General features: G+C 40.7%; 1 protein-coding gene across 2 annotated transcripts; it reads left to right on the top strand.

Annotated features, from left to right (window-relative positions):
• Positions 1-494: 494 nt before the first annotated feature.
• FAM81A (family with sequence similarity 81 member A) lies at positions 495-20,951 on the top strand. 2 transcript variants are annotated; one of them, XM_058811422.1, is made up of 10 exons: positions 495-661; positions 2,606-2,719; positions 4,289-4,356; positions 5,676-5,949; positions 6,727-6,845; positions 11,888-12,017; positions 13,139-13,245; positions 14,341-14,476; positions 14,854-15,049; positions 15,443-20,951. In XM_058811422.1, exons 2-10 carry the CDS (start codon positions 2,711-2,713, stop codon positions 15,580-15,582), a joined length of 1,179 nt encoding a protein of 392 aa, XP_058667405.1. In that variant the 5' UTR covers positions 495-661; positions 2,606-2,710; the 3' UTR covers positions 15,583-20,951. The 2 variants fall into 2 exon arrangements, with proteins under 2 accessions (XP_058667405.1, XP_058667406.1); XM_058811423.1 differs by having other exon boundaries at positions 2,606-2,970.
• The last annotated feature ends 820 nt before the right edge of the window (positions 20,952-21,771 follow it).

The following is a 21,771-nucleotide window of genomic DNA, read 5'->3' as shown; positions in this document are numbered from 1 at the left end:
AAAATGTAACATGGAAACTTTATAAACAAGAATAATATTTGTCATTGATTTTAATAATGTGTTCTGACAGGATTTGATATATGCTCTGGAAAAACCCATGCTTTCAGTCATACTCTCGGCTCCTCTGCACCACCAGAAACTCAGAGTCACGGCTGTTCGTCACCACCGAACTTTGTCTGGAGGCCGGCGTTTGCTGGCGCGGGAGGCGCGGGCACGGCCCCCGCTCGGTGCCCGCCGCTCGCCCCCCGTGCCGCAGGGAGCGCCGCTGTCTGCGGGCCCTGCCCGTCCCTCCCCGCTTCGCCAGGATCGGGCGCTGCCGTGCAATCGCTGCGAGGAGGGGGCGATGCGAAGGGCTCCCCCCGCCAGGGCGGCAGCGTTCCCATGGTGACGGCGTCCTGGCAACCGCTCCCGCTCCCGCAGCCCGGCCTGCGGCGGCCGCCCCGCTCCCAGCCGCTCCCATCCCATCCCATCCCATCCGCTCCGCGCAGCCGGCCGGGAGGGCGGGCGGACGGAGCCCCGGCCGCGCACCGGCGGTCACGGCGCTCGGGAACGGCCGCTCCCGCGGCGGCAGCGCGCCCGGAGCGGAGCGGAGCGGGGCTCGGCTGGCGGCGGGGATGCGCGGGAGCGGCGGGCAGCCCTGCCCTGCCCTGAGCCAGCACCGGTGAGTGAGCGCAGAGGCTGTCCCGGCTCTGTCCCCCCGTGTTGCATGGCCATAGAGTGATGTTTGTCCCGCGGTGTCCTGTCGGCTGTCGTACACCCGTGTCCCCGCAACCTTCGCTGCGCCCACCGGTGACCCCCGCACCGCGGGGCCTGGACCCCCGGCGGCGCCGAACCGCGGGCAGGGCAGGGCAGGGCAGGGCCGGGCAGGGCAGGGCAGGGCAGGGCAGATCGCTCCGCCGCGATTCCCCCGCTTACAGCGGTTCGGCACGCGCCGGCACCGGGGCCGATCGCACCTATTTCTCCAGAGGGCTCCCGGCCCGGCTCGGAACCCCTTGACCCGGCTCGGAGCCCCTTAACCCGGTGCCCCGGGCTCGGTGCCCGCGCTGCCGGGGGAGCCGCTCCGGCTCGCGTCGCGCACACAGAGCGTGTTCCCGAGTGGCCCTGGCGCGCCCAGGGCTCGGCGCGGGTCTGGCTCTCCCGGGCTCTGCCCCATCCCTTTGCCGAGCTGCAGCACGGGGACTTTTCCGCTTACTCCGAAGCGTTGCCCCAACGCACTCGAGAGTAACACTGGGAAGCATCTGGCGGCTGCCGGGGTGGTGCCGTCACACGCTCCCTGTGCAGCAACCAAAGGGTTTCTATTTTAAGACGGAAAGAGTGATTAAAGTGTTTGCCGAGGCAGGTATTTCAGTCTGCATTGATTCCCGTGTGACTTGTGGCAAGTCACATAGCCCGCCCCGTGCTTCACTTCCCTACCAGCAACAGAAGGAAATTGTATTTTCAGGGATAATAATGCTTCCCACCTCAGAGGCATATTGTGAGAATGAACGTGAAAAACACCCCGAGGTGCGCAGACATTACAGGATTAGTTGTAGATTATCATGGAAGATGGGAAGCTGAACACTGCAGGTATGATTATCCTTCAGAGCAGGAGAAATGGAGATCCCACAGAAAATAAACATGCGAGGCAGTCTGAGAAGTGGGGAATGCCACAGCACAAATAGCAAGGAGTGAACTGCACATTGCTAGAAGTATTTCTTCATCACATCCCATGGATGATTTTTTTCCCCAAGCTTTTACACATCTTATGCCAGTGATTTAAAGAAACACCAAGGAAGCCAGGCACATTTGTATGGAAAACCTGCCTTAAGTATCAAGTGAACTGTTATTTTTGGTAATCAGGCATATCGTTTCCAATTAGGAAAAAACTTCTATCTTTTCCATGTGACAAGTATATTTGGAATATTGAGTCAGTCAACCTGAATTTACTGGGTTAATACATCATGACTTAAATTGCTTATAGCAGTATCAAGCAGGAAACAACATTATTTTAAAAAGATAAATTAAGCACCTGTAACCAGTATTTTGGCTGGTATCTTGCTTGACTCCAGTTTACTGCCATTTAAAGAGCCATGTGAAATTATACTCCTCTTATAGAACATCTTATGGTTTCTATTTACTAGTGTAAGTTGGTATTATAGTCATAGAGAAGGAATTTGCCATTAGTTCTAACACCTATGTCTTAATTGCAAATATCTCAAACTGCAGCAAAGTTTTGTACAACTGCCAATCAAAGCCTTAGACCCTTTCTGGCTGTTGGATCAGATCAAGAAATCTGATATCTGATGATGAGATGCTTCACCATGTACTGAGCAAAGAGAAATGAATGAGAAGTTCATTTGTGTAACTTCTGTTCCATATCCATACTTACCCCAAATACTTAAATTTAGCTGCATTTCTTATGGTAGACTGGCAGAAGGAGTTAAGACTTTGTGCAAACCTATGCTTAGCTTTCTGCAAACATTATTTTCTAATTGATAATAAATGGGTACTGAAGGCTGTGAGACTAAAGCACTGTTTGGCTGTTTTTTGTAAGGTGAATTTCACTAAATTTCACTAAGATGCTGATAGATGTATGGACTTTTATATTTGTTTTTTGTTTTTCTAGGTAGGATCCAGTGCTTCGTTGCCGCAGTGCGCATAACTTCCAAATTCAGTGGGATAATTCCTGTATTTACAGCTAAATTATGCTTAAAAGCTTCAATGCATCAAGATGGTTAAGGTGTGTTAAGGCCCAGAGGTCTCAGGCCCACTGAGAACTGGGTGCCTGGTGCTGTGACCGGGAGGGACCCTCGCAGAGTGCTGGAATTCCTTAAAAATCCAACAAGTGGGAAATGACGAGTGTGAGGAGCAGACTGTAGAACTGGACATTCAGTGTCTGTGCAGGACTTTGAATGCAGAAGTCACCACAATGACCCCCAGCTCCTGTACTGTCCTTTTTACTTATAGCCATGTAAGAACCTAAACAAGGAGGTAGGTATGGTTATCTCTCTTACATATAGGGAAACTGAGTCATTACTCATGGAAATAACTTGTCCAAAGTCAACAGGATCAGAGAGTGAGCAAGGAATTCAATTCAGACCTTCTGAATTCCTGTCTGGTGTCACTGCTGCTCAGCAACTCAGCTTCTCTTAAAACTGTCTTTTTTCTAATTTGTAGTTTCTGAAGCCGTGCTATAAATAGAACACACACGCTGTGACAATATTTGCTCTCTGCTTTCAGGCAGTACTTTCATAGATTTCTAAAGCACAAACATGCTTTGCATTTTGAGATCTCAGAGGGTAGCCCTATTGCTCCTTCACTATCGATATTCAACTATTGTATTTCCCTAACCCCATCTTTCCCAGATTGCACAGGATTTCATCAGCAATTGTAAGCTCCTTTTCATACACCAACCTTATTTTGCAGTGAGGATTTCAGGTTCCCAAGGAGATCAGGCTCAGGCCATACTACTTCTCTTTATACTTAAAAATGTTTTTTGTTTTATGGAGGGGAGATTAGTTGGATTTGATTGAGGCTAATATATTTTTAATTAATTTCTGTCAGTGGACAAAGCTGCTGAGTCAGGTACTGGTCTCACAGTAAGACACTAAAATATCTTTCTGAAGCTATTTAATAGACCTAGTCTGCTGCAATGTCTGTCACAGTCTGTCTGGCTGTGTCTAAAAATTAAAACCAGAATTTATATTCTTACTACAGAAGAATTTATTTACAACATAAAGTGTGGTAATTTATATTTGAAGACAAATTAATCCAAGACTAAATTTTGATAAACTATGCTGATGTCACACATTTTATTTAGATTTCTGATTGCCAATGCTTTAATGAGAAAAACATCTTACCCCTAATAATCTGCTGAATTGAATCACTTGTATTTGATTCTCCAGTCAATGTTTTCTTAAGTTTTATGATCATCCTGTAGACCTTATTTTATTATTAATTGATTAATGATGTCAGAGACCAGTAGAAAATTGGGGACAAGACTTTGTTAACCTCTGTCCTGCCAAACCAGTTATGTGGGTGAACAGCAGATTTCAGTTTCAAGGCTGTCAACCTTGTCTTTTCAAGAGTATAATTTTCACTATAAAAAGCTTTTTAGCTGCTTTTAGTCTTCATTCTTTTGTATTAATTTTTATTTGCATTTATTGCATTAGCAATATTTGGATGCCAAGATCACCAGTGTCAGCATAATATTACACTTAACTTAAAGGTGCACTGAAAGCAAAAGCTTTAAGTCATTTCAGTACCACATATAAACTATTCAATAATGCAATTTGTACTTTTTCAACAGACATACATTATTGACCAGAGAATGGCCCACCGAAGCCCGATCTTCCCAACTCTTGCCCCTTCTGAAAGGTACAGTCTGGAATATAAAACCAAAAATCTTTATGATGCAAAGTATTATGTATCTCTTAATTGCCTGTATAGAGTAATGCTGTGACTTGGAACTTTGGCATTAGTGTGCAATGCAAAGTGAAATACCACAGACATTCAAATCATAGCCCAAATCACAAGGCCTTACTCAGCTTTTACTTAGCCATTTCCCAAAGAAATTCAATAGCTTAAATCTCACTGACCAGAAGTCCAAGAACACTTTAGCCAGTGATCAAATGGAATGGAATGAGTTTTGAAAACACAGAGCCAAAGTGACCTTTGTTGGAATCCTCATACATCTCTATCAATAAGTCCTTTCTTTCAGCCTTGGTGGGGAAAACTCTGTGGTTTATTCTTCCAGGGCAAGGCCCTGGGGATTTCCCTGAAGGACTCAAAGGATTCCACAACCATGGTCAAACTGAACTGCTAATTTGGCTCATTAACAGGAAACAACATGAGAATACACAATAAATAAGAGTTCCTAGAAAAAATATCTCCTTTTCTAAAGTGGCATTGAACTCGTATCCTCTACTTATGCTTCCGAAAATGTTGTTATTCTTTACAGAGCACAGTGGCAGGAAAAGGTTGCATGCATTAGTAGATTAATTTTATTACTTTCAGCACCCATGAGCTCCACTGCTTTCCATGGGAGCTATGCAATGCAAAAATTTAGATAATTATTCAAGGTACCCGAATGTAAGCTATTTTGGGGGGAAATTTAACTTCTAAGACTATGAGAAGCTTGTCATAAATTTGGTCTCGCCTCAGTTTCTATGCTCATGTATGCTCCTGTCTAGTTTGCAGGGGAACAAGCTTCTGTATGGTATTACAGGCTAGCTATAGAGACAGAAAAGGGATTGACACAAACTACTCCTTTTTAATTCTGATCTGGTTTCATTTAATTTACAATACCTACCTTCAACTGTTACAGTTTTGATTAAGCCTGAAAACTGTAAAGACAAATAACATCACTTTTGAAACTCAGTAGGAAGGGTTTGAATTTGGATTCTTAATCAAATTATAGTTCTGATTTGTAACTACTTTTATTATGGTAATGTCCTTTCCTTAAGATCCCATGCTTTTGTAAGCTTCCTTAAAGACCATGAGAAAAAGCCTGTACAAGACACACGGTAGTCAACACAGCACCCACTTATTTGTAGCAGTGGGAACTCTCTCTGGGTGTATTTTGGGGCTTCTCCCCAGCACTGCCAGCACTCGGACAGTGTCCCACTGTCTCCAGTGCAAAGGCATTGCAGAGTTTTGTGTGAGAAGTTATCAAGATGTGGATATTGTTCCCCCAGACGGGTCCGGAACATCCCTCTGCACAGCCAGGCGCTGACAGCGGTGCCGCTGGCCTCCGCCAGCCTGGTGGATCAGCTGGAGGACAGAATCCTGAGCCATGAGAAAACAACAGCAGCTCTTGTGGAGCACGCTTTCCGCATTAAGGAGGACATTGTTTCCACGCTGCACAGAATGCAGAACAAAGGGGGGGGTGACCGGTTGGCAAGGCAACTCCTGGAAGAGCACATCCGAAACATTACTGCGATAGTGAGGCAGCTCAACCGGGACATCGAGGTATGGCAAGAATGTTGCACAGCGCTAATGCCATCTCAGCTACTTACTGCTTCTCATTTCCTAACCAAGTTTACCACGGGATAAGTAAAGGTCAGACAAGGTCTGAAGATCCTGTACGCTTATAAATTGTTTTTACAACTTGAAAAAGTGTTTGCAAATTACATAATTCTTTCGGTGGCTATGAAAATAGCACAGGATATTAGCATATAAACACAGGAGCCTTTGTGGTTCTAATAAGCTTGCTTTCAAAAGCTGCACTGGAAAATCTTGAAAAAATGAATTAATATGACACTAATACCCAGCTCAACTTCAGTCCAAAGGCTGTGCTGTATAAACAGTAGGAAATGCCTTCGCTCTATAATAAACTTTCTTTCCCTTCCGACTCACTGACGACACGAAGTAACCAAACCCAAGTGCTCATTTTTATGACCTAATCCTAGGCAGACACATGACTTCATGTCTGACCTCTGCTGCAGTGAACAACAGGGGTGTGGTGGGGAAAATGAAATGAGAAAAAAATAATTTAAGTTTCCATTTCACTGTCAAGTTATACTTTATATATATTATGGTAGTTGTGTGCAGATTGGACACTAATAATAAGAAATAATAGAATAACTAAAAGTATCTGGTTTAGTACATTACAAGACAAAGCTTTGAATAAAGTAATAATAAAATGGCATCTGAGGATACTGAATTACTGAAAAATAATGAGTGACATTTAAAGTGTACATTAAATGTGCCATACTGAGTTTTTATTTGCATATGAATGTTCTGTAGATGCTGCAGGAACAGATACGTGTCAGAGACAATCTCAGCTATGGAACAAATTCTACCCTGAAGAGTCTTGAAATGCGGCAGCTTTCTGGCCTAGGAGATCTTCGGGGAAGAGTTGCAAGGTAAAAGTCCCCATGGAACTGTGTTTTGGGGGCTAGCTAATCTTGTTTTAATCCTGAAGTATTAATGATAATGGGCCGAATTCAACTTTGGCAAAATTCCAAGGATAATTTTGCTCTGTATTTTCAAGAAAATGAATAATAATACTTTGCATTCCAGTATCACATATTAAATTTGACAACATCACCCTTAATTCCTAAAATTCCTGAAATTAGTTCTAAATAAATTATCTCAATTCTCTGGGAAATTGGATTTGGTTCAGCTTTTAAAAAGTACTGTGGTTAGACTCGTGTCTTTGAAACACGTTAATTAGCACAATTATAAAGGCAGCACGGAACAATCTGCACTTGTGAAGAACAAAACAGTTGCACATTTTTGCATATATTTTAGAAGTAGAAATCTGCACATTCAGTTAGTTGTTAGCCATATTAAATCCCACATGGGCTACATGACACTTAAGGAACAGAAAACTGTACAGCAACAGAGGTTTTCAGGCTGCCCAAAGCTCTTGGTTACAATTCTGTGGCTGCACAGGCTTCAGTTGTGCCATCAATGACAAATTTACAAACCTCAGCACAACAACATTTGCTTAAGTGCCTGTAAAGTTGAACATGAGAGACAGAGGATGTGTACAGCTGCAGGAAAAGGACATAACCTGGCCTACAGCTGCTTGGGTAATAATTTTGGTGGACTTATACTTGTCCTGAATTTGACCCGTTGTCTATATTGTGCAGATAATTTTGATTCCTTTTCTGCATGTCACCTGATTTAGTGATAACCTTCAACAACATATAAAAATAATCAGAGAGGGATTTTCATTGAACTAAGGTTTTCTTATTTTCTTATCAGACAATTATTCAATTGTCTAAAGCTTCCACTGTTACTTTCATAGCCCATTTTATAGAAAATACTTCAGAGGTTTCAAAAAGAATTAAACAGTAAACTATCCTTTAGCAAACACAAATTAACTAGTTTATTTTTTCAAATCAGGAAATTGATGGAAAAGCCTATAAAGAGATACACATACACGTATTTATCCTGCTGAGAAATCCCCCAAAATGTACATGCTTAGATCTTCCTGCTTCTTTCTATAAAAATACTTTGAGATCATACTACATCATGAGAGGGGCTCTGTGTGGAGCAGCACTGTTACTGACACCTTGGGGGGCAAAATGAGGGCTCCTGCCCTCAGTCAGGGAACTCAAGAGAAGAAACTTGTGCTGGTGTCAGTGTCACTGCAGGGCCAGGACAGTGACCTCAGTGTGGGAGGGTGGGGATGGGCACAGGCTGTGCCAGGGCTTCTTCCTTTATTTCCTTAGGGCACCACCCTAGTGCTGTACCCAGGTTGCAATTTATCTGCAAATGGAATGAGATTATACCCATGTGCCTTATGTCAGACTGTGTGACGAATGCAGGTTACTTGTATTCATTCCCATAAGATAATCAGTTTATTGCCTTTAACTGCTACCTTCCATACTGCATTCTGTGCTTCTATTCAACGTGTTCTCTTAAAAAAAAAATCCCTGAATGAGGAAAAAAATCTTCCCTTTATGAGGAAGCAATTTAAAGCAGTGGTCCATGAGAGAAAGCCATTTGCCTTTATTTGCAGACATATTCTACTTTGAAATTAGTGTTCCAGTGAATAATGATTATAGCACTAGCTGGAGATTATGCCAAGACAGTGGTTTGTTGTGCTTTTGGTACAACACAGAGACTTTCCCTGAGATAAACACCTTCTGATTACTTTAGCCAATGTTCCTTATATGAAATACACTTTACTCTAGTGCTGCTGGTTTCCAGATGAGCTCAGAGTGAAACATTAGAAACACGATCAAGTTACTGTGGGTTACCAACTTCTTGTGCATCAACTTTCAGCCACAGCAAAGGTCCATTGAGAGGCTCAGGCTGCCGTAGCTCTGAGTGCTGTGCTTGCTCCAGGCTGGCAGCATGCAGAAGGACAGTGGGAATCACTTTAGACAGTAAATCCCAAAGCATGAGCCCCTTGTCATGTAAGAATTTCAGTGTCCACTTTAGGATTCTGGCCAAATTTCAGTTCCAGTAATTTCATGCATACTAAACATCCTATCCAAGTTCCATATTGGAGAGAGAGAGGAGTTTATTTCCTAACACCAACTGTTCTGTAACATGTCAATATATCATCAAACAACTGTCTCATTATTTCTTGAAGGTTGGTGCTGTTAATGATGGGAACAAGGGATGCCTACATGCACATGCACTTCTGGAGCACAGCCCCAAACCACACTCCCCACTGCTCTGCAGGAGTGAGAGTCCAACATACCTCACATCACAGAATCAACTAATACTGCTATCAGAAGGTGACAGACCACATATTACAGCTCATGTCTCTGGATCTTTTCTCAATAAGCACAGTTTACTGATGAATTTGTAAAGTGTTTTCACAGCCCTGAATTATTGCTAAAAATCAGCATTATCATTAACTTTAAGAAAAAATATATGACCTCTATAAAATTCAGCGATGCATTAGCAGAAAACTAGATCAATGCCAGTAGATCAAATTCTCCAGCCTCCTGTCTCTTATGTTGTCAATTTTATATTATAGAGATTTACCAATTCTTTTTCTAGTGATAACAGATCATAAAATTCTTTAGTGCCTTATCATTTATTTAGAGAATTACTTGTGGATAATGAGCATTTGTCTGGAAAGTTTAAATCCAGCAGCCTGGTTGGAACGATAGCAGTAGCTCTTCATAAAAGCTTCCTGAGAGCTGAAACATCCAGAGAAATGGCAACTATATGTTCAGATTGGACCTACTTTGCATATATAGATGACTTTTTTATCTACATTATAGAACTGATTCATTTCAGACAACCTGGGCTCATTACACGTAGGCAGATTTTCCTGCTGCACAGATTGAGCCTCATGCATCTGGGCTTCACCACACTGACAGTCTCCCCAGGAGCAGTAAATGTGCTGCTCTCTGGCCCTTGCTGAGTGGGAGGTGGCACCACGAGGGCAGCTCTGGGCTCCCTGCCCCAGGCCAGCACAATCCACCAGCTCTGCTGCTCTTGCCCAGTGCCCCACTGAGCATTTCAACTTGCTTTTCACTCCCTGTTCTCCAGTTACTTGTTTTTCACTGAAACACTGGCATTTTAATTGAAACATCTCCTTTTATAATAGACCAGGAACATTAAAGCTCTCTCCATACCATGACAGCATATGCATATAGCAGCAGCTGCAGGGTACTGGCACAGTTCTCACTTTATCTGTGCCCCAGTGATACTGAATGGAACAACTACTTGCTTTTTGATTTATTTGATGCTGAACAGTAATATTTTCTTCCAGGTCAAAACCAATTGTGTTTGTGAGTGTGTACAACAGATATAGAAGATAAACCAAAATAATCTGATCTGTGCATACCAGGCAGACTTTAAATTCAGCTTGTCAGAATATTAATGTTTCAGTTACCATGGAACTACATGAACCCTTTGACCACATAACTGAATTCCATGAAGAAGAGAGATGCTCTATGATTAAACCCAAAACACTAATTTACTTTAAAAACGTTCACAGGTGCTTGCTGATTAAATTTGCTTCAGTAGTTTCAAGGCTGTTGCCATTTTCTGCCATGCCTCAGAGGAACAAAACGAACCATGTTTTAGAGCCCATGACCTTTTGGTGACTTGATGCAAGTTGATTCCATTTCTCTGATTCTCTCTGATTGTAACAACATGGAGAGATTTGGCTTCTTTTGTCTTTCTTAAGAAACTGCCTGATTGTGAGCCCAGCAAGCTTTTCACTGCTATGTAAACCCTAGCCAGGCTTCCTGCAGATCTTACTATCAGGTCTCACAATGCTGAACTAATACACTAGAAATTAATTTCCTCAAGTTTTATAATGCCTATGTGCTATTTTACATTACTGATTATTTTCATATTGAAACTGTACCATAACAATAAGCAGATGCTCCTTTTGTCATCTTAGCTGTGACTTTCCCTTCATGTTTAATGATAATGGCAATTCCTGAAACTGAGGTGATGAAAATGCATATTGAAATGAAAGCTTTCAAACTGAAATGTGACTAAAAAGATGACAAAGTATGTTATTGGTTTAGAGAATGACTTAACATGCCTCAGCTTTTTCTATTTTACTGCCTTTTTCTCCCTCAAATTGTAACTGCTGTCTGTTCCTCATCAGTTTCCTATATCAAATTTGGTAACACTGATGATTACATATTTCCCTTAGCAAAAAAAACCCCATATATATGAGTCATATTTCACAGAGGTCTTACTCCTGAAATCACAGTACTCTCATTTTTACAGCTCAGTTAATGCCCTTACTGCATTACTGTAGATGAACTCCACCTGATCAAATTATTTTTAAAATCTGGTAGAAAACACACATGTTCTACGGCATAATTATCCTGAAAATGCTACAGCATCAAGAAGTGTTTCAATGTGACAAAAGGAAACAATAGTTATTATGTTTCAGGACTTCATTTTACAGCCTTTTCTGAGACAAATAGCCATTGCTTTCAATGACAATTTATTTATTCACCTAAATAAAGACTAAGAACCATAAAATTTGCCCCACATTGTTAACTACACATACTAGCTCTGTACTACTATTTCACAAATAAAAAAGCAAAGCTTCATTCACAATAATGAAGAAATGGTCTTCAGTTATTTAGGCTAGTAATCATGTAGGGACACAAACACTCACTTTATCAGATATCTTCTAGAGCATTACAAAAACACATGGAAATGAAATTCTGCATCTTTGCATTTCTGAGGTGATTTCCCTGAATGATAGCACAGCCCACCCACATCATGCCAGTGCCAAGAACTATGGAATTTGTTTATCAGACTATTTGACCTTCAGACTTATTTGGGAGCACTTCTCTGAACCCTAGGAGATGTATTACCCTTTTACAGTCCCAAAGACATTGCTTCCCTAGCCAGCCAGGAACTCCACAGAAATGGCCAGTATGAAATGGGTAATTTTAAAAGCCTGGACCTTATCTTCTATTTGGCTGGTGCTTTGTTTTTTTATCTATTCAAACAGGTGTGATGCTGGGTTAGCCAGGCTGTCTGCAGAGCATAAAATTACATATGAAAGACTTCAGAGTCTAAGTAAAGACCAACACACCTCCAAGCTGATCTTAGAATCTAAAATCAAAGAGGCAGAAATACAGGTATGGTATTTAGACAAAGGAAATCCCTGTACAGGTAAGAGTTCTAGTCTAATTCACACAGACTCCATTACTGTTAATTATTATCCTGGGAGCTCGCAGATTTCCAAATGGAGAGGTGTATCAGCTCACAGTCCTCATTACATTGAGCATTGTACCTAGGTGCATTACTGTACTGCTCTAGCTGGAAAAGGTCCTTCCATTGCTTCCTGCAGCATCTGTGTGGAAGGATTAGTATGTGAATGCACATGCTCAACAAAACTACAACAATGCAAGCCTCTGTGGCTTTTGCTGTATGTTGTGGCCTTTCCAGGATGATCCTAAATGTATTTGAACACAATTTTTGAAGGTCTGCAAAACACAACTGGCTTTGGGTTCTGTGAATTCATTAATCTGTCCCTCAGGTTTCTCTTCCATTGGGTTTGAGAATGGAAGCACTAGATACAAGCAGAGACTTGGAGATATGAAGAATCCTTTTCCTTAATGTCACATCTCAAAGCCTTCCCATTTTTCTCAGACAACAAAATTATTTTACATCTTCCTTTTGCAGTGGGTAAAAAAAAGGCTAAAATGCACTTTGCCTTTCTCAGAAGCCTCAGTGCAGTATATTAGCATGCCAGGAGCATGTTGTCATGCATCTTGTAGGGAACCAGAGCACTATACTTTGAGAAAGAGGGATGGTTGTTTTAGAGCAAATATTCTCTTGTAGTTATGACTTCTCTCCAGTTAAACCCAGCACTTCTCTCACTGCAGTGGCCCTTACACACAAAGTGATGGAGCACATCCCTCAGTATTGGTGGAGTGCTTGGACACTTGTTTATTCTGATTATGTGGCAACTTGGAGATGTATGGATCATGCAAATTCAGCTGTCTAAAGGGGGGCCAGGCAGAGATTTTCAGGATGAAACTATTCACATTATTTAAGGCAAAAAAATTTACTGTTTTCAAAATGCTGATACTTTCATATTGAGAGACAGTATATTTTCATTATAAAGCAAAATACCCCAAATCAATAATTTTTGAAATGTTAGCAAAACTGAGCTCTGTTAGATCTCTACTGTTATGAAAATGTCCCAAATGAAACTGCGATGAAATGCTGTTGAAAATTCTGAATCTTGTTTCAGATTTCTCATCTGCTGAGCAGAGTAGAGCAATCGATAATGCAACAAGAAGCAAAGCTGAAGATTGCCTACAAAGAGAGCAACCAACAGCTGCAAGTTCTGGACACAAAGTGAGTGCCTGGGAAGCCTTGCTGCTGCCATGCACCTTGGGAGTAGGGCCTCCATTTTCCCAGTCTGGCCTCAGTTTTGCCAGTCTGACTGGTATAATCTTCAGGCCTATAAAAGCAGGAACCTCTATGAATATGTGTGTTTGCTCCACAGATACTACAAAAGCTGACTGTCAAGAGGGACTTGCTTTCACCAAGAATTCTGCCCCTAATGTGGTCAGGCAATTCTGAAAAGTTGATTAAGTTCCTAGTTACCAGGCAGGATTTATATTAAAGGACACAACTAAGGGTTTTTGTCAGAGTGGCCTGGTGCCTTTCTGTAACAACTGTCTGAAGCACTGAATGCTGGAGGTGGCTGTCCAGAGCAGGGGAAAAAGTTCAACTGAAGCAAGCAGGAAGCAAGTCACAGCACTCACAGAGTGCTGTTGCTTTAAACTGGCTTCAAACATGAATATAACTGAAATACCTAAATGATTAGTGAGTAGATACTCTGTACTACCAGATATTACATGGGGTCATTATATTCAATTCAGATGTTAACTCCTTTCCAGGCATTTCACTCAGTAGCTGTCCTGGTATAAACCATCCCCATCCTCACTTCTTACTGCTTATCACCATCCTCATGCAATGCAGGTTTCACATATTCACTGGAGGAAAGAAACAGTTTCACTGGCACTATTGGTTGGAGTAAAGTTGAGGTGGGTGTAGGCAATGTAAGTGGAGCTACAGGAACCAGCACTATCACCAGAAGAAGTGATACCAAATCTTTGCTCTGATTTGATACATATGGACATAAAGTTTATAATCTGAACGGATAACCAGATTCTGTTTTCAATGTCACAAAGAATTTTCATCTACTGTGGTTCAAATTTTGTAATGTGTTTCATATAAATTTGCTGTGAACTTTTGCCTTTATTTCCTAAACCAATGTTACCACATCCAGTTTAATAGCCTCAAAATTCAAAGGATCACCTTAATCTGGTGAATATTAATATGAAGAATGTATTAAATTGCCATTCTGTGTTTTTATGAACACCTTCACAATTCACTGTTCAATGACCAGTTCTTTGTATCTGCTAATTTCTGTTGTGCTCCTAGATTGAAAGATGCTGTTGAGGAGCTCAGCAATCAGATTTTGTCTGCACGGAGCTGGTTGGAACAGGAACATGGAAGGACTGAAAAAGAGCTTGTGCAAAAAATCGACCAACTCTCACTGACTTTTAAGGAAAGCACTGTAAGTTTCATTCAAATGTCCTGTAATACTTTTCAGGAAGCATTCAAAAGCATTATTAATAACGAAGATGATATAATTGAGATATTATTTGAGTGAGATTTTCAGATAGCCTCAGAATATGCCCAAGTCTCTTCATCAATATCAAGTGTAATACCTACAGCTTGAGAATCTTTAAATGAATCTGATCACTACTAAATAGATCAGTATTTTAACCTACACTAATCAAGTAATTTGAAATGATTTTATGAAAATTGTAATGCCTTACATTTTGAATTCCAGATAAAAGATGATAAATCAGTATCTACTTCATATTTTAAAAAGGCCACCATTATTCCACATGCACAGTAAATAATTAAAATTCTGTTTCCTGGCTCTAGGAAATGAGTGAGAGAGGTATTGAGATGAAATTCAACCAAATGGCAGAGAAAATTGAGAGAATAGAAGAAATGCAGAAGATAACCATGGAGGCACACGAAGCAAAACAGACTGAAGAAAAGATAAATATTCGCATTGTCAAACTTCAAAATGAGATAAATGAAGATATAAAAGAAATGAAAGCTGAAGTCAATGCTGGTAGGACCATATTTATCCAGTTCTTTATTCTGAATTGTGGTGACAGTGATCCACTCATACTAATATGCAAAATGTCTTGGATTGTATCAAAGTAGCTTAAATACTTTTGGGGCAGATGTAACCTGTGACATTAAGAGAGATTTTCACTAAGTGTGAAATGCAGAGCAATAAGGGGTGACACCCAGCTTAGAAGTGCCCTCCCCAAAGCAGGCACAGCCATAGCTGGGCTGCCATCAGGGCATTTCTGCCTTCAGCACACAGTTACACCCCATGTCCTTCAGAACTTTTGCTGAGTTCCTAGTGCAAAGCAGAGCATTATGCAAGTGCATTCTGCTAGCAGTGATGTGATACTTTCTCCTCATGGTGAACTAATGCCATTCTCACCTGCAATAGGGTTTGCAGCTATCTACGAGAGCATTGGGTCTCTACGGCAAGTTCTAGAAGCAAAAATGAAGCTGGACAGAGATGAACTCCAGAAGCAGATCCACCAAATGAAGCAGGAGATTCCAAGATGGGGAGAAGGTGGACCATGACTGCAAGGTTTTGTCTGAGAGATTAGTGTTTACCTGGCTAACTAGGCAGACTCTAGTGTTGTTCCAGTCTGTAATGCCAATTACCTGCATGTACCAAATGACATGCTGCTGCTGCTGCTGCTGCTGCTGCACAGGTGCTTGCTCACAGCAGTAAATACAAGCTGTTCTTGGATATCTGCAATGAGCCTGTGGAGCTGAGGTGCTGTTTTGCCACTGCACTACTCCAGTTGCTGTCAGGAAATTGAGCACTGTGTAAAACTGGAGTAATACACTGGTGAAGCTGGCACCTTGTTTGCTAAAGGCATTCCAGTTTTTCAGGCTTGATCAGGCAGCTAAATGTTTTTATATGCACCTGCACCCCTCCACCTTAAAAAAAAGGCAAGTTGCTATCATTTGCTTCATATGAATTTGGCAAGGTTCTCCACCTTGATACAAATTACTTAGTTAAAATCAATGGACATTTTTACAGTGACTTTCTCTACTACTGACTTCCTGGAAAGGCAGAATTGGCACTAAACAGACCAATCTTCAAAGTCAAGACAACATCAGAAAATCTTTGCTTAGGTTTGCAAATATTCTGTGTGTGAAAATTAGGTAGTGTCATATAATGTAGTTGTAGACTTAGATGATTCATAAACAACATAAAAAACAACTTACATGGTCTTAAGTATTGTAACCTTTTAAAATTAATAACCAAAGGGAGTTTACTCAAGATAAAAGATGTATATAGGACATTTTTTACTAGGCATGTGTTCCTATGACTTGCTTCAATATATTGCTAAAAACTTAGAATGTTTTGAAAACTAAAGAGAAGGTGATAATCTAACCTAGTCTGGAGACTCTAATGTAAAATAGTTTATGATCTCCTTAGAGATGTGGTTTATGATCTCATTAGAAATTTTCATTAAAGTAAAAAAATTGATTCATCATATTTAAGTAGACTTTAATAATTTAGCAGACTCAAATTGCTAATTGCATTCACATTGTTTCCAGATAATAATTTCCATTCCCAGAAGAGATTACATATGAAAATCAGCACCCATGTGGCATATTATCTAGACAATAAAAAAATATACGTTGTTTTTACTTCTTTATTCATGGCATGATATATTGCACCTCAAGTTTTGAAGCCATGCAGGATTAAACTCCCATGAAAAAATAAAATACTTCATCTAGCATCCCCTTAATTTATACTATTAACAGTAATTAATACACAAAAATAATTTTAATTGACAGACTTTACAGTATTGTTAATCTAAATAAATTAATAGGATGTCTCTACATTGCCCCTAATTGACCTTTCATTCAGCTAGTAGTGGAAAAATATATTTTCAGTTGGAAAATCAGTGGCAAATATCACTTCCATAAAAGCCATTTTGGTCCACAGAGTCACCATATATAAAACAAAGAATTTAAAAAACTGCTTCAAGAACTTACAGTCATTAACTTCAGTAAGTCAGTGCAGAGTGTAAAAATCATGTGTATGCATACATCTTTACAGGATTAACACCTAAGTTTATATTCACTTCCTCTATAGCTGAAAGTCATTGATGTCTCAAAGACACATGAAGCTTTTGCAGCTCTGGCTCCCAATGCTCTCTGATACAAACCAGGAATACCAGAGGCAGTTTTGCTATCATCTGTGTCCTGTGAAATATATTTACAATGGCAGCTAAGGGGAAAGCCCAGTTCCCTAAAGAGAGACAATTAAATGCTTGTAGATATTTCTCAGGAATTGTCTTCAAAATTCAATCTTATTTCCTGTATGTATTCCTATCTATTCTTAAATATTTAGCTATGTGCAGTAGAAAAGCTATCACTGGTGTTTTATTTAAAAAAAAGAAAAAAACCCCAAAAAAAACAAAAACAAAGAAAGAAATGAAAAGATTAAAAGAAACAGACCAAAACCAGAATAATTTTTTAATTCTGTAATTGGAAGTCTGTACCTGAGAAAATCTGATGTGACATAAAGATCATGCAAGGAATCAGAAACATTTAAATAGGCATTAATTAAATTGTTTCTCTTGTAAAAATCTTGCCTGATTGATCCAGATATAAAACAACACAGGAAATCCTATCCAATTTTACTTTTTTCTGCCTTAAAAATGTTTTTTTCACAAATCTCAGCTAAATCAATAAGTAAAAGCCCAAATAAAATAATACTCAACCTTCTACCAAGCAGTGTCTTCAAACTCTGAAGTGCCAAGTGGAGGGAGGCCCAGGTCAACCTAGTCATGTTGGCACTGTCTGCCAGGGAATGCTCACATGTGATAAGCCAGTCCTTCAGGGGAGAATTCAGAGTGCTTCTGAGCATTGGAGCATCCTCTGATCACCAGAACCTGTCAGAGCAAACTCCTCTCCAGACACAGGCTCCCCTCAGGGCACAGCTCTGCAGCCACGGGGCAGCGCTGCACACACTGAGCTGTGGGAGCCTGGTTTTGCCAAATGGAAACCAGTTCTGAAAACTGATCCCCAGGGATCTTGGAAAGCCAAATAGGAGGAAAGAGTAGTGCTTGGAAGCACAGCTGCCCCTTTTTTTCCCTCCCATGGTTATGTCCAGTGAGATTCCTGTGTTCCAGTCCTTCACCAAGGTCCACTTGTGATGGTGGAAATAATGTCCTTTCTTTGTTCAGCACAAGTGCTCATGCTGTGACTCTGGGTTTGTGCACCAAGTGCAAGCCTGCCAAGCCCACAAAAGGAACAAGGTAATGAGGTAGTGTTTGTGTGGATGGCACCTGAGCAACAGAACTTGGGAAAGTGTAATAGATGTGCACAAAATACTATTTAAATCACAAAGTTCAATGACACAAACTCACTGAAAGAAGGACTGGGAGGGGCCTTAGGAAGTAATCTGCTCCACCTCTTCACTTTGAAATAGATCCCACTCTACCTAAAATATTTGCCATAGACACTTCCGTAACTTGCTTATTAGAGTCTTTTAAGAATAAGACATTGATTAGTGCACTCTATTCCACTGCTTAAAGAAGATTGCTTTGCCACCCAAACACCTAAACTTGGACAAGACATAATAGCCTTAAATTTCAAGCACAGAGGACACAAAACCTAATTTATTACGTCCTTTCTTGCATGTTCATTAGTTTTTAAAGGTAATCTGTCTATAACAGATTATTCAAATGAAGCTTCACAGGGATATTTGCCCAATATTTTTTTTCCTTCTTCCTACATCCATATAAAACCAACCAAACCAGCAACATCTAACCCAAAGAAACCACCACCACCAAACCCCCAAAACAGCCAAAAGCAGACCACTTGCTCTCATGAAGTTTTAAATCTCTTTTGTCAGCTATTTCACATGCACGAGGCTTAAACCACTTGCAGTGTGCAGCCCATACTATTCACTCAGCCATGTAGCACTTACTGAGTGTCATAAGTTCAGCTCATTGGAAAATGTTCAACTGGGGTACATGGCCCTCACATTAGCATGTGATAACACAGTAGACCCATGGTACTGTGCAGTGAGGCCTTGGCTGGAATCAGGATGATGTCGGTAATTACAGAGCAATTGTGCTGTTTATACTCATTAAACAAACCAAAGGAATGGTGCAAGTAAGAAGTTCAAAGGATGGCCCTGAGTTCCACCTGCAGTTTTTTATGTAGTAAGTTTTGTGTTGTGGATACCTTTATATTGTGATATCTTTGTCATTGCAATCTGATGTGGTTCAATAGACTGTTGCCATGTTAGAGAAAAGTGGTATGAATGATAATGAAGAACAGTACATTCCTGTAACATCAATTTAAACTGAAATACAAAATTTTCTCAATTTCTGTTTTGTGTTCCACCTCCACGAGCATCTGGCCATCTGGGGCAGAGTGTTCTCTGTATCTAAGAATTAAAGTGCTCATTAGACATGTCTTCCAATAATGGAAACGTCTAATAAGAGACAGGTGACAATCTGATTAAGCCCTCCTATGTGTAGGGGAGAAATTCCTCCTGTCACACCCCCTGCCGGGTAAGAAATTCGGAGGCAAATTTGAAAGAAACCCAGGAAATTGGTCACACGGCCTCTACTCAATTTGCCACAGGGTGTCACTGTTACTCTTGGCAAGGGAAGGACGGGGCTCAATGCACCTGTGTGATCCATAGACGCTGCAATCCCACTGGCACGGGGCTGGAGGTATTACCGTGTACTTTGACAAAAGGAAAAAAAAAGAATAGTCTAAAGACGCCACTCTGTAAAATCACAATAAAGGCAGATGATAATTAAATAAAATATTCTGAGAGTGATTGTGATGCTCCTTTAGACAAGAACGCGGAATGGGGACCAAATCTCTCTGCTGCCTGTTCTGTCAGCAGAACTCTGGTCAACACAAATCATAAAAAAAAGCCCAAACAAACTCCCAAACCCTGAAAAAAAAGCGGGTATAGTTCTAAAGCACTAGATCTTAAATCATGTACAGCTCAAAGAGCAACATGCCTTTCACGCTGCTGCAGGTGTGCAGAAGAGGCTCCTCCAGCACTGCCTCCTGCTCTGACACTGCCTTGGGCTGAAAGAGCACAGGACAACATCAACACTTACTACCAGGTGTAGCTCTGAGCACAAAGAGCAGCTCTCAATCCATGCAAGGGTTATCTCAACAAATAATGCAGTGGAATAGCCTCAAACATTACAAAAAAAATACGTGAGAGAGCTGTGACTTTTCTGATACAGAGTAGTGAAAAAAATGCTTTGAGCTGAGTGATGTACAGAGAGCCAGGATCAAGTTCAAGAAGCAAACTGAATCGAAATTGTCATAATACAAAAAAACCGAACTGTACGAGAGGGTGAGTAGGACTTGCTGGTGAGAGAGGAGAAAGGAGATTTGCTTCTAGTAGGAAATAATTACAATAAAACACATCCTGAACTGCTGTACGTACTCCAAAGAGTTACTCTCATTAAACCTGACCTCAGCTTCTGCTAAGGTTTATGTTCTAACACCAGTGCAGTAAACAGGCTTCCATTCCAAGTGAGTGAAGTTGAAGCAGACTGTCAATGAGGACATATCTCAGTGCCTGTGTTGCCTCATTGTTGTGCTGCCACCTCCTGATGGTATCAGGACAGCAAGGCAGGCATCGATCCTGCCAGGGGCCTTTTTGATCTTGCCATCTGTGCCAAGAATAACTCAGAGGTTCAATAATTGCATATTAGACTATATATACAGCTGCATAAATAACACTGAATTTCCATGTTGTCCATGCTCTTTCATTCCTCACTAGCTTTGAGAATTGTAATTTCAGTACATTCCAAGTATCTTGTCTTGTATAAATCATTCAATTCAAGTAAAGTATGATTCACAGCAGAGCTTTTAAAATGCAAATAACTGGAAACAACAAAAGTTAAAACATACTTTATGCCACTGCCATGTTTTGAAAAGATAAATGCCAGGCTGTTTACTACTATAAATAATAAACCTTGTTCACTTTACAAAGATCTTACAGGGATTGATCACTTTGTATCTTACACAAGCTTGAATATGGGAAGTGCTGTGACCCAGTTCCACATATGCCTTCCTCTCTGAGATTAATCTTCCTAAAATGAATGTGGCAGTTCCCAGTGTAAACTGCTTGCTTACCATGTTGCATGTATAATGTCTTATGTTTTGACTGCTGGTCTCCAGTATGGTCTCCTGGTATCTTAGAATCATAGAATCATTTATTTTGGAAAAGATCATTCATTAATAACAAAATCTTAACATTTTGAGTTTCTAGTTATTGTGGACTAACAAGACAAAAAAAATGAATATAATTTAATCATATTAGCAGTGTTTATTTTAGAAATATATCTCAATTTTCCAGAGGGAGGGGAGATATGGAAAATCCAATACTGATATAATGAGATAGAGTACAGTGGTGGGATACTGAATCTTCTGATAAATTTTGGGCTAGTTTGGGCCCATTATCTATAGCCCTGTGCCCTTTATTTCAGTAAACTACCTAGAGGTAAATATTTATATTTATCAGCTGCCCAGACTGCAATAACACCACATCATGTTAAATTAGCAAAAAATAGAGTAAAAAAGCAACAAAGGAATTGAGTATTATTCTGACCCTGAGGCCCCACTGCCACCTGATGTCACTATTCTTGTCAGGCAAAGGCAGGCAGGCAAGCTGCATGTCTGCAAGAACTGACAGCTCTGGAAAGGATTTCAGCAGGTAGGAAGCCCCAGGGAAAGTCATACAAATGATTTCAC

The sequence above is a fragment of the Ammospiza caudacuta genome, chromosome 10, assembly GCF_027887145.1.
Source record: "Ammospiza caudacuta isolate bAmmCau1 chromosome 10, bAmmCau1.pri, whole genome shotgun sequence".
Classification (NCBI taxonomy): Eukaryota; Metazoa; Chordata; class Aves; order Passeriformes; family Passerellidae; genus Ammospiza; species Ammospiza caudacuta.
The sequence above is the reverse complement of the archived record's forward strand: the minus strand, read 5'-3'. Positions and strand labels throughout refer to the sequence as shown.

Excerpts from the sequence above, each read along its gene's own strand:
- FAM81A (XM_058811422.1), top strand. Across the intron at positions 6,846-11,887 it reads CTTCGGGGAAGAGTTGCAAG|GTGTGATGCTGGGTTAGCCA; the intron begins GTAAAAGTCCCC and ends CTATTCAAACAG. Across the intron at positions 14,477-14,853 it reads TGACTTTTAAGGAAAGCACT|GAAATGAGTGAGAGAGGTAT; the intron begins GTAAGTTTCATT and ends TCCTGGCTCTAG.